This window comes from Pleurodeles waltl, chromosome 5, assembly GCF_031143425.1.
Source record: "Pleurodeles waltl isolate 20211129_DDA chromosome 5, aPleWal1.hap1.20221129, whole genome shotgun sequence".
NCBI lineage: Eukaryota > Metazoa > Chordata > Amphibia > Caudata > Salamandridae > Pleurodeles > Pleurodeles waltl.
In genome coordinates this window covers 1,100,277,883-1,100,291,594 of record NC_090444.1, presented here as the reverse complement: position 1 = coordinate 1,100,291,594, position 13,712 = coordinate 1,100,277,883, and the positions used below count along the sequence as shown (strand labels likewise).

Sequence of the window (13,712 nt, the reverse complement as noted above, 5' to 3'; positions counted from 1 at the left end):
ATATGGGCCCAAGTTTTTTTATGTGGTTTGTGGGAAAGGTGATGGTGTGACCATGTATTATATGGAATAAAGTACTCCCTGGCATACATGATAAGAAAATTGCAAGACACCTTGGAGTTCCATAACTTTATCAAGGAACTTGGCCTTCGGCCTTGTTCCTCTACTACTGGGTTAATGAACTGCTCTGTGACTTTGAGTATCCTTATAATGTACAGCAGGAGGTATTCTATCCCTTATATAGTAAATTATTTATAGACTAATGAAATATACAAATCTTTCTGGGTATTTGAACACTAGTTATTTAAATCAGAGCAGAACCTTAAATTGACACAATTTCTTCTCAAGATATTACATTGGCTTTGTACAGTATTCCTAAAGTTTCTATAATTTCTGTCCTTGGGATGAATACATTTGAGTTGGCATGTTCTTCATCAATACTAATTAAGGATTTTCCAATAAAACAACATCATTTGCCTGCAGAATTTCCCATAAAAATGTTCACTGTACTTAAAAACAACAACATCCATCCCTCTATCATTATGTGTCTCTTGGTAGCTTGGTCCATGGCCTGCTCCTCTTCTCACTCTACACCCCATCCTCAGCAATATTATACCTTCATTTGGCTTCCTCTATCACCTCCTTTCTAGCAACATTCAAATATTTGTCTCCTTTCCTACTTTTACACTAGTCAGAGATCTCATATTGGCTCACTGCGATCAGACACTCAATGGCATTATTGTCATTCATGCTAAACTCCTCAAGTATTGAGGTCCAATACTTTCCTTCATCAACAACACACATCTCTATTATTAACTACTTCCACTTTCCCCTTGACTCTCTAGCACTTGTCTCCCCAGCCAGAAACCCTGGGTTCTCCTCTGCTCATCAACAACAAGCATTGACAAAGCCAGTAGGTGTCGCCTACAAGAGCTCTTGGCCTTGGCAATGGTTACCAACCAGATATTTCACAGGTTTCCACAGCTGATTCTGGGAGTAAGACAGGCAGTCACTGGAAAAGGGCAGAAACAGAAAGGTATGGTTATTAAGCAAACTAAAGAATGTCACTAAAATTGGGGAAGAGTTCCTCTCATATGATCCGTCATAGAAAGAAAGAAATATAAATGTTTCAGCAGTGCACAATGCTTGGAATAGTGACCCTGCAAATCACCTGATCAGCATTCGTGCAGTGGACTACTTGTTCACTGCTCATTTAATAACCCTCTGGCAGCAAAGGTGGCTTTGTGTCCAAAAACGAGTTGGGCTCTGTTTAAGAATTCTCTCCAGTACCTTCTGTTCAACTCCTCCAACTCCCAGCTGAACCGTTTGATGAATACTTGCAAGAGCAGGGCGTGGGCATGAATTTACAAGCTATGCCCTCTCTGACAGATGTGCACGTGTGACCAAAGTAGTGGTAACAGCAGAACACCAAGAATGTATATGTGAGCTCGTATCTGCAGACGTAGCAACACTGCACTGCAGCTCAAAATGTTTACTGTTCATGGTTTAGGCTATTGCAGTATTTTTGTATTGTGATTTAAATGAGATCTGCTGGCTTTCTTGCAGACGGAACCCGTATTCTAATCCCAGCTTGAGCACTTGACCAAAGCATTGTGTATTTATCTGTCACTCAAATTGGAAATAATTGTAATGAAAATACGTAAACAACTGTACACTGTATGTCCAGTACTGCTCCAACTACATACTCCCCATCAACCCATCCTGACTCAAGCAGACACCATACTTTTACGGCAGCATGCTCCTGCATCAATAAAAAGCTTTCAAAAACTATTTTCTGTCCATCCGGCATAGGTTTACGCTATGTAACACCTAAAGTAAGCTACAAAGAGGCGCACGTTCCATAAGCTCACAGTTCTGAGGGCTTCCTTATTCTGACCATTCTGAGACTAGTTTTCCTTAATGTTGCGATCTTTGATTCAATCTAATCTTTCAAATTTGAAAACATTCACTACTATGGACAAGTGCTCAGAATACTGAAACCGCTCAAATCAATATGTCCTTTGTAGGATGTTAATCAAGTTTAATACACTCTAACATAACAAAACACGTACGGTAAACAATGCACTGACCGGAAGTAAAGAAGGTAGTCTTGTCTTTTTGTGCTGACAGCAAGTTTCACTCTGAGACTTGTAGTTTTGGTTTCAGCAGTAGGTAGGGGATTAATAATCTCGCACATAAAACAATCTACCCTGGTAAAAGGACAGGTCTGACTGATGGCTTTAATCATGCCGGTGCTAAAGGGGGTATTTTAGTGCATCTAAGGAGTCTTGGTGTAAAAATGACGTGGACTGTTGTCAGTGCAGCATCCTAAAACAGGTGATTGGCAACACAAGCGAAAATGTCAATCTTGGAACCCAGGCAGGAGCAGCAGAGATGTATAAATCCACTATATACACGTAAATGATACCTGTACAAGAGGGGGTTTGAAAAATGATAACATTTTGAAGTAAACAAACAAAAAAAAACACTACTATGAAGTGGCTCCACACAAATAGAACAAAAACTGGCAGGTATGGCTAGGGTTTGTGGTACTGCATCTGCAGGGGCTACACAGATTCATTCCACTGTTACTCTATGTATGCTTTAACCAGGTGCTACCAGACTTTGTTCTGTCCTAAAGGGGCCCCTTAAGTTCATGCAACATCCACACCAACTACTCACCCTCGCTTCTAAGCTGCATGCTGGTACGAGTTCTAATCATACCACTCCTTCCCCATCAGAGGCGGCTGCCGTGGAGAGGTACATTCTGAGGAGGGCTCAGCAGTGATGGCCTCCTCTTCAAATGAAACAGCAGCCGTTGTCTCCAGCTCTCGCGCACAGCTCCTGGCGCAGCTCAGTCAGGAAGACTCCAAGCTGGTACAGACCGTGGAGCTGGCGATGTGCAGGGGAATGAGAGAAAGCTGTAGCATATGTAGAGCTGCTGTTGGTACCACTAGCTAAGCACCAGTGTGGTCAGATGGAAGCAGGCCTCTATTCTAAAGTGTTTCCACCCCACCTCAATATTATTGCGGGTGGGAGAGGCAGGCAGTGTGAAGAAGGTGGGTAGGGGGAGAACAGTTGGCAACTGCGACTTACACAACAAAGCAATCTAACGAAGAATGCACCAACGAAGAGGAGGGGGGGGTATAGTACCTCAATCTCATCATGAGCAGCGGACAGACACCAAAAGACATGATCCATGCTCCATTGAAGGGACAAAGAGGGAGTGAAATCTGCACATTGAGCAATGAGAAATGAGTAGCATAATGGGTGGGCTAAAAGTCCCTTGAAGCTCCTCTCTGAAGCAATTGCGGGAGGCCCTTTTGCTTCCACTCAGCCAGAAAGGCTTCTCTGCCATGTGTCCCCAGCACCATGAGCCCGGCTGAAAGTCAGGGAGAGGATACCAGCCATCTCATGGATTAGTTACTTTATATCTGCTTCCCCCCCATCCAGGCCTAAACTGCAAGACAGCGCCTGATATTTGACCTCGGTCTTTGAACACCTAGCAAATGTGGCGAGACAAGAAAAAGATTTACAGGACTGTTTATTACAGAAAAGAGTTTGTGGAACAATACTGTAAACATGGCTTTCAACTGGGAAGGAACAAAGTCAAACTGTGGAGCCTAATCCAAATAAACCCGTCAAATGAAAAGCCACAAAACATGAGTTACAAACCACATAGCCGATAGCAAGGGATCAGCAGGTTGCATTCCAAGGTCAACTTTCTGAAACTCCACAAAATGTATTTTTCATACCTAGACAGCTGCGCTGTCTGGTAGGCTGTGACCTAAAACCGGGAGCCCTAATTACCAACACAGCAACAGCAGCACACTTTCAATTACTGAACATACATATGATAAAACATCTCCAAAGGGCTTCACTACACCTCTGGGCCGCACCAAAAATAGGTCATTACGTGGCACAACTGTTCTTCAAAACACTAACCAAGGCTGGTGCAGACAAGAAAACAAGTATGTAAATTAATATTGGGAAGAACAAATAACAGCTTCCAAACGTGTTACTCCTTTAGATCAATTAGTAGCTATGAAAGTATGCAGACTGCAGAGACATAATGCACCGTGATAAGAATGGAAGTTGAATACGTGGCATTCTCCCAAACAATTGGTAATAGTTACTCCTGTTATTACTGGATTTGGCAAGAAAGGTAAATTATGTTACCCTCCTAATAATATGGCTGTAGCTACTTCTCAGACCCTGCAAAGGTGCATTAATTACAGATGTTCACGTATTTGCGGCTACACTATAAAATCAAGAACTCGATTTCACTTAAAATTCCAAACTTTTTTTTTTTGCAGTTTAATAACGACAAAAGATAAAATATGTCCTTCGAAGGCAATGGTCAGTGTACCCCTCACGATGGAAGAGGTCGTTAGGAAGAATCCTATTATGGTATGTATAGTTATGCTGCTTCAATCACTGGAACATAATGTGCTGTCAGTTTTTTTTCCGCAGTAACTCGCAGCCCATGACTCTCTCATCAGAACTTTCCACATATGTTTCCTCAAAGTACACAAGTCAGCCTGTACCACAAATCTCTAAACTGGCTTTTATATGTCGGATTTAACTCTTGATAAGAAACAATAATTGATCGGCCGGGTCCTGTGCTCTTAACAAAATCTTGGATTACGAAGGAATGGACACTCTATTCCTCCAGGCTATATAATCACTCTTCAACACTTAGTCAGAAGAAAGGAGGTTGGTCTGGCTATTGAATAGAAACACATAACCGGTCCAATAATGCAGAGACTTTGCTGGTATACGCTGATTTTCCAATCAAGTGCCTGTAAATGTATTTCTGCTTTATCATCCCAGCTTTGTAGCATGCACAACTTGGTAGCTCAGTTACCACTAACCACAGAATTAACCACATTGTAGGTGATTGTAATTATTGGGTGGAAGACCTTTGTCACACTGAAATGGCTATGGTGCCACTGTATGGTGCAAGGCCCACATTAAGGTCTATACGTTAGGCCTCATGAACAGCTCAGATACGTACATCTATTTTGACTGGCTGATCTGACCAGCACATGATTTAATTCACCCTGAAATGTTTGGCCCATGTCAGAAGGCAAAGGAATATGCATCATGATGAAAGGTCCTCATCCTATATTGATTAACAGACTAGATGGGCAAGCTGTCTTTTTACAGCTGGGGGGCATACATTCTCAAGATCTTTAGTGACCTATGACTCCTTTCCATGAGGGTGTACGTGACCACTGAATAAACTTGGTGATGGATTAAATATCCTTAAACTTTAAATTAGAAGATTGGAGGCAGTCAGGCACTGTATAAGACTGAATGATTTACCACTGAAGTTAAAATATCCAACGCTGAAAATAGAAATCTAATGGTTACATTAGTCTACCATCCTCTAAGATTGGGAGAATTTTCATCGTACTGAGCAGTAGCTTCACTCTTCTGCCAGAGTCCATTCACAAATGTAGTCTAAAAAAGAAGTTCACAAGCCCCAGCTAGATCCAGTTCCAGCTTCTGTTTTTCAAAACCCTTGGCGCATCCCCACCTGTCTCGTGGTGTGTCAGGTAACTGGTCTACCACTCTAGCAAGCAACTTGGTACCTGATCACTTATGTGGGCTGTTAAGACATCGTTATGTAAAAAAACCTCAGTCTGGCCCGAGTGACTTTGCTGTCTAAGGACATATCCGAAATCTCCCTTATATAGCTAGACCACTGGAAAAGGCAGTACATACAGGTACACACCTTATTTTGAGTCAAATTACATTATTTATCCGTGCCAGCCCTTGAATAGGTATTAAGAGCCTCATTATGAGTCTAGCGGTCCAAAGCCCGGACTGCCAGACCCGTGGAGAGGAAACCGCAGTGCAGCTGGAGGTCTCCTCCACCCTCCCCGGCCCTTTTACAAGTTTTCCAATGGGCTGACTGGCAGAAACATCTAAAATCAGTGGCAACCATACGGCGGCACTGGCCTTGGCTCCTCAGGGAGCTGAGGCCAATGTTGTTTGCCAGAGGGTGCCCCCAGCACCCTCAGAGATCGCACTGTCTGCCGTAGCAGACAGTGCGCATTCCAAGGGTGCTGGGCAGGGGGGTCCATGCATTGCCTACGACATGGTCATGGGCGGTGCAGGGGTCCCCTGTGGACCCCAGCACTGGGTTTCTGCCAGCCATTCCATGGCTGAGTCACCTGGCGGAAACTGGACTCATGATCAGTGCAGTGGCGCTGAACTCAGTGCTGACGTGGCTGAGCAAGACTCAGACTGCCGTCAACCTGACCGGTACTATGTTCCTGGCGCGGACGGTGGTCTGCTGGCGGTCCGACCACAACCGCAGAGAAAGCTGTATCTTTGAAATCGACACAGCTTTTACCCAATGTGAGTAATTTTAATATTGCTCCATTCCTAAACTAATTCAAACGAAATTAGGTCAAATCCCCTCCAGAGGAACAAGATATGGTACAGCTCACATTCATACTTTGCATCTAAGACACCAAAACTCAATGACTAAACAAAGGTTTAGTTGATTCTGTATTTTGATTTCGCCATGTAATTGCTTGAAATAGTTCACCTCGCCTTGGCAGTGAGCATGTAAACACAATAGGCCAGAAAGACAGCAACATCCATTAAGAGTTTCTGAAAAGTCGCAGCCGAACTGAAGAGCTTTTCTTATGGATTAGGTACAGGAGCGGAGAGAAGGCGCTAGTTGTAGAGCTGCAGAAAAGTATTATTTTGCGCCCACACAGCATCACTTTTCAACCCCTGCCACCACTTTAGGAGAAAGCATTCAGCACCGTGTTCTCGCAATTTACTGCAATTGCCATATTTTTTAAAATGCTTATCCATTTCTTTTCTAGGAAGCTAAACGGGCAAGCAGCAACTGGACCAATTATGCCAAGAAAGAGCATGGAGCCTGCGACAGGCCTGTAAAAAGCACTGGCGAGGACCAGCCTCTTCAGCGCAGCTATTAAATCAAGTATTCAGTCCTCATGCCCGGCCGTCTTAACTGCAAACGCCACGAGAAAAGAAATATCTCACTTAGGGATTCTTTAAACGCAATTTAGTTTTCATGCAGGTATTAATGTAACTTGTTGATGCTTCTTTTGCTAATACTCCTTTCTATCTGTTAGTCAGTGAGTAAAGAAGACTTTTCCACAGTCTTCTATGTCGCCCAAGAAAATGTCCAGTTTAACCTGATCGTTACAGTTGCAAAACTACTGTTGCTCTTTACAAAGTTTTTTTTCGCAACATAGTAAATCAGATAAATAAACAGATCTAATTCTGCTCCCTCACTGGAAACATTCGAGTTTGTTGTTTCAAATCTTACATTTTACATTTAGAGGCATTAAGCTGTAATGTCATAAACAGTGCGGTGACCTCTGCAGAAAGCATTATTTTAGAGACAGAAAAAGATAGTTTTGTCTCCAAAGTCCGCAACTGTTTCACACTAGATGGATCAGTGGAATATCTCATACCTCACACCCCCTCCAGTTTCCTACAATACAATTTCAAAAGGTAGGCAAGAAGGGGCTGGTGCCAAGAGATTCCTTTTGCGAGTATCATGACCAGCCGCGATCCGGCCTTTGAGGCTGAGGAGCCACGCCCCCACCTTTTGCCCCTCAAGAAGAGTGTCTGTCAGGCTGAGCTAAGGTAAGCCTGATAGACATTCTTCATTTTCAGATCAGGCCGCCAGGAACTAGACATGCGCTATTTGTGCAGGCTCCTGGCTGCCTGAGCTGCACGTGGGCGGGCTGAAGAAGTCACAGCCCTGTGGGCGTAACCTCTTCAGCCTAGCAAAGGTGCTTCGAGGTCCTCCCCCTCATGACAAGGGGGAACATCACTGAATGCTTCGGACCTGGGTGCTTCAGTTTTAAGCCCAGAGGTGCCCAGGGCCGAATGTCCATCAGTGACCCCTCATCACAGAGTGGGGTGGGGCGCTGACCCCATCTCTCTCTGACAAATTGGGACTGCTGCCTTCCTTCATCCGCTTACCTTAGGTTAGCCAGTGAGGGAAAGCAGCAGTCCCAATTCTCCTGGGACCTACGAGGCAGACCTGAAGGGAAGTGTGTGTGTTTGTGGTTTTTTTTTAATGAATGTTTGTTGAGTGTGTGCATGTATGTTTGAATATTTGATAATGAGTGTTGTGAATGGATGTGTGCGCACACATATGTGAATGAATGAGTGTGAGTGTGCATGTGTGCCTATGTGTCCTGCCCGCCTCACCTCCTAAAATTTCCAGCCACTACTGACCATGACAAATATTGCAAGGATAGAGAGTAGCTGTTGGGCAAGGTACTGGGAGTGAATAATTAATTGAAATCTTTGGGCCAAGACACAGGTACATATGCATTTTTGTAAGTGAATTTAGAAGGGGGCAGGAAACCCTGATTCAAATACATCTATGTCAACAAAAATGGCTGCCGAAATCTATAAAAGATTGGTTGTAAGGTCAGTCCTAGAGGAAGAGATAATAAACAACACAAATATTCGACATGCTTTACAGGGGCAAACAAGATGTATGCTTTCCAAGTATACAATCCAACATCATGACTGGTTCACTGCTCTCTCAAATAACAAGACATTTTGATTCAACTTGGGAAACACCAGCAATTACAATGTTCCCTATGGACTGGTAAAGCAGAGAACATATTGAGGCGGTTTACTGTGTTTTCAAAGTGTGAGGATCTGCTGGACCACACATTGTTTACCTTGTAGAAAGCTCAGATTCTGCCATTTGATATTTCTCATCTGCATCAATAGTCACGTTAATGTGTTGCGTATCACAGAAGCCAGATTCCAAAAGTATCTTCCAATGGGGGACTTACAAAATAAGAATAGCAGATACAGAATGATGGTAACAATTGTAACGTCTTTTGTATGTTTGTTTTAAGTTGGCGTGATTATGGAGTTGTTTTTAATGCAATTAACCTATACCCCCCGTGCAAGTAGATAGGATTTTTCAATGCTTGTTAAAAAATACTATGATGATGGAGCTAAACTATACCACATTTAAAAGTTTTTTCTAACCTCATAAAGTGAAAAAGAGTGGTCACCATGCAGAACATTCTAACCAACATGAGTGCCTACTATAGTATCCTGGCAAAAGAGGTATATTATGTTTCATTTCATGACGTCAGAGCACCAGGTGAAGCCATATGTGGCTGTGTGACATCAAATATGGGGGACCTGAAGAAGGTGTTTGAGTCGACTTGGAGCACAGGTGAGGGATTGTACACTTTCTAGAATTTGTCTCGCCTGGAAGAATCTGCAGCTAGAAGGATCCATTTAAATTCCCAGATGCACTTCTTCCAGCCTTGTCAATGCAGAGTCCTGAACTATCCAAAGACATGTAGGTAAACATCTATCACTCAGCTCAGCAAGTATTTATAAAATGTAACCCAGGTGGACTATTATGAAGAGTGAAAAACAGTTTGCTTACCTTCAGTAACACGAATACTGGCATTTGACTCAGCCTAACTGCAGATTCGTTACCTTGTGAATTCCCCCAGGTGCTAGATTGGATCCTGAAACTATTAATAGGGATTCCTTTGTGCGTTAACAGGTGGCATTGTGCAGCTCTACATGGAGTTCTTCACTTCTGAATGTGAAGTTGGGGCAACCTCCTCAACGTGCTGATGTCAATTTCTTTCTGAACTTGGTTTGCTTCATTGGATGCTAAGTCAATGGAACAAGAAGTGCAGTGTGCAGATGTTTCAAACCCGAGATCTTATTAATTGATTGTATGAATGCATTCCACAGAACGGGAGAAGGGTGGGTCGGTGAGGAATCTGCAGGTAGACAGAGTATCTACTAGTAAAGGTGTTACCAAAGGTAAGTAACTTGCTGTACTGACAGAGACCTCTAAATGAAGATTCTTCACCTTGTGAATAGTTACCAAAGCAGGACCCCTCCTCCCCCCTGTATGTGGTGGGTCTGTGAATTGCTCATACCAGGGAATCCTGCAGGAACAATATGGCAAAGTGCCCATCACTCCAGACTTGGTAGTCCAGGCAGTAGTGCTCTGTGAACATGCTGACAGACACCCACATGGCAACCTGGCAAATGTCCATGAATGACGCATGGCCTGCCAGCGCAGTAGTAGCAGTCTTTGCTCTGGTGGCAATAGCAGATCTTTATGCATAGGACAATCCATTGCAAGATGGTCTTCTTCTGTACCGCCATTCTCTTTTACGGTCTGGAGAAACCAACACACAGCTGGTCATCTTGCTAGTCTTCTCTGGTTCTATCTATGTGGAAACTAACAGCCCTCTTAAGGTCAATTTGGTGAAATTGTTCCTCCTCCTTAGAGGGGTGAGGTAGTGTATAGAATGCCAACATAGTAATAAATTTTGCGGTGTAGAAGGGTGTAACAACCCTCAGTAGAAAAGATGACAATCTAAAGTACTAGTTTGTCCAGATAGGACAAAGTGTGTGGTTGTTGGACACACAATGCCTGGAGTTCACTCGTTTAGCCGCTTTGATTGGGACAAGCAATGTCTTGATGGTTAAGAGGCATAAGTGACAACAGTGCATGGGTTCAATTGGTGTGCACATCAAAAAAGTAAGAGTCTGACTGCAGCATCACAAAAGGTGTTGGTGGAAACATATAGGTCAGTCCCTCCAAAAAACGAATCACAAAAGTTGACTTAGAGAGGGGAAGTTGATCTGGTAACCATAAAAAGGCTGAAAAGGCCAACAAAAACCTTTAACTGTGTCCACAGCAAGGACTTGCTGGGTCAATGAAAGACCTGACAGAAGGATGTCTGATTAATTTTCTTGCAATGGTTGAACATGATTGGTAAAACACAAAGTAACAAACTTCTTCCAGTGCCATAAACATACAGACTTAGTGGAAGGGTGTCTGAATGCCAGAATAACAAAAACAACGTCAGGAGGAAGACTGAAAGCCGTCAACTGCCGCTACTCAGTTTACACAAATGGAGGTTATGCAGACTCGGGTGCAAGACCCAACTGCACTGTCGCAACTGAAGGTTCTTTGAAGGGGCAGCCAGTTGGTAGGACAAATGCTCACTGCCAAATGTTCTGGGTACCCCACTCTCCTTCGCTCAACTAGGATGACTTAGGCCTAGTCTTTCCAGCTTTTTTTCAGCACTCTGGGCAGTGGTATTCAGGTTTACTTGAATCCCAATCCCCAATGCAGATAGATGTCATCTCCTAGGTAGAACTGCCTTGGGAACTCCAAATTGCAAATGTTTGGTAACTGGGTGTTCTTTGTGGTGGCAAATATATCGACCCAGGGTTCTTCCCACTGCTGCAGAGCCTACTTGTGCCACCGGCCATGGTCCGCAAGCAGGATGCAGAGGGCCAAGAGGCCCTGAAATCTCAGAGCCGCTGTCACCAAGATCCAGGTTGAACTATCAGTTTCATAATATGAATGTACTGTACTCTCTAGGTGGAGTGATAGCTCGAAAAAGCACTGTATTCGGAATGGCTCTAATGAAGCGGAGTTGCTGAGAAAGAGTCAGGTGTGACTTCAGCACATTAATGAAGTAATACAACAATGTTAACTGATTGGCCGTCATCTGCAGGTCATTTGCAACTGTTTGAGGCAAGCCCACCTCGAGTAGCCAGTCGTCAAGGTATGGGAAGACTGGCATTCCCAACTACCACAGATGGGCAACGATCATCACCTTTGTGAATACCTGAGGAGCACTGGTAGGACCAAAGGGGAACATATGGAACTGAACGTCCTCCTGACCTACCCAAAACCGCAGGTATCATCTGTAAGACTGCAGGACACAGATGTGAAAATGTGTGTCCTAAAGGTCTAGTGCCACCATCCAGCCTCCTGGATACAGGGCAGAGAGAAGTTGGGCACAGGGCGAGCATCTAAAACTTGTCCTTTCTAAGGAAGAAGGGTGGATGCCTCCGTCCCTCTTCGGGACCTGGAAATATTGGAAATGACTGCCAGTCCTGATCTCTGGTGCGGCACGCTCTCCGTTCTCCATTGGCCAATTGTGTCTGAATCTCTTCCCAGAGTATGGACAAGTGGTCCTCCAGGAGGTGTTGCTGTGTGGGTGGCATGTCCAATGGATTGGGCAGAATGGATAGGGTTTAATCACCCTCTAAAATCTGAAGCACCCAATTGGTTTGATGTGATGCTCCGCCATCTGGGGAGGGGAAAGGTGACCAGACCTCCTACTGGCTGATTGTGAGGCATTAAGGAGAGATTAAAGTGGGTTTTAAGCAGCGTCTGCAAGAGGTGCAGGTTTGTGATCTGGGTAGAGCATTGCCACTGTGTGCCTGAACATTGTTGTCTGGCTCCACAGCCTCAAACCTGAAAGCGCTAGGAGGTGCGTGACTGCTGAGACTCATATTGTCGGGCCTCTACAGATATCTTCTGCCAAAGCCTCAAATATGGTGTTGTTTTTTAGGGAACTGCCAGGATGGCTGAACTAGACCCAGAGTGCGATCAGAGGCTTTGCTCTCTGTAAATTGTTTGAGGGCCAAATCAGCCTTCACCCTAACAGCTTTTGAGCCATCCTTCGCTATGCCTTTTAGAAATTAATGGGCGTTCGATGAGAAGACCGTGGAGTGGATCGAGGTGTGGCAGCCAGCTGGTGCCAACTGCCCTACCCAGGCAGTGAGCAGATGGTATATTTTGCAGCATCTTGGCCACTATGGATCAGACATTGTAGGCTATGGCTGCCATCCCCGTGGACAGCTGGCAAAAAAAACACCACTCCCTCCCACATGGCACCCATATACCATCCAAGGAGGCACGAGGTGTAGGAGGATCACAAGATTGGTACTGTAAAAACATGTTTCACAAAACTTTCTATCTGTTTGGATTCCCTGTCAGGTAAACATGCTTCTACCACCAGACTTTCTGGGAAGTGATGATACGCTAGGAGGTCTGGGTCCATGAGAGTAAGTCTGAGCCACCTTGCCTCCTGTCTGCTGACCAGTGGGCAAGATCCTGGTTTTATCCAGGTTCATACAAGCATGTCTACCGGGGCCTCATTGAAAGGAAGCAGAGTTTCGTAAGTGGTAGCTGCTGGGTTAAGAACCTCTGTCTACACATTAGTCTTTACCTCTTAAGTTGGTAGGTTGAGAACTTTCACCACCCCCTAATGACTGTTGCCAAGGAGGCAGACTCCTCAGTGGCCATAGGTTTAGGTGAGTTGAATTCAATGGTTGGGGAGGTATCCAACCTACTGACATCTGGCATGTCCTCTAAAACATTGCCCTCATCATAAAATGCACCCCCTTCATCATCATGATCATAAAACTGCTGATCTACAACAAAAAAGGTGACATAATGTGGTTTGAGGACATGGAGGTCAAACTTTGACATCTGATAAAATTGTTTTGGTGACATCAGTCTCGAAGCCAGGGACTGCATAAGACATTGCACCAGTCCTAGAGCTGGTGGTGCCGTGCCAGAAGGTAGCTCAGACCTTGGGTGGAGGTTGAGTGGTGCGGTCAGTGTCTGGGACAGATCCACCAACTGTCCTTTGACAGGCTGCCACCTCAAATCCTTGGTGCTCCAGGGGGATCAGGTGTAGTATAGAAAATGACTGCTGTGGCCTCTTTCAGATGCCACAGCTTGTCTGTTGTGGCTGTCTGCTGAGGAAGAATGAGGTCAAGCAGAAGTGCTTGTGGAGCTTGCTCCCTTGAGCAGCTCGTGTGTTTATAACAGAGTAATGGGATTGAGAACCATGCTTTAATTTGTGTGTTTTTTGTATTTCTTTGACCTGCCA

General features: G+C 44.4%; 1 protein-coding gene across 4 annotated transcripts in view; it reads left to right on the top strand.

Moving 5' to 3' along the window:
* The window catches only part of LOC138296303 (uncharacterized), a 619,236-nt gene extending 611,956 nt beyond the window's left edge, over positions 1-7,280 (top strand). For 2 of the 4 annotated variants that reach the window (XM_069235314.1, XM_069235317.1), the window contains exons 13-14: positions 4,314-4,407; positions 6,846-7,280. In XM_069235314.1, coding sequence (XP_069091415.1) covers positions 4,314-4,407; positions 6,846-6,959 — 208 coding nt within the window. In that variant the 3' untranslated portion in view covers positions 6,960-7,280. The remainder of the gene's footprint in view (positions 1-4,313; positions 4,408-6,845) is intronic. The other 2 variants (XM_069235316.1, XM_069235315.1) reach the window with 1 other exon arrangement.
* The last annotated feature ends 6,432 nt before the right edge of the window (positions 7,281-13,712 follow it).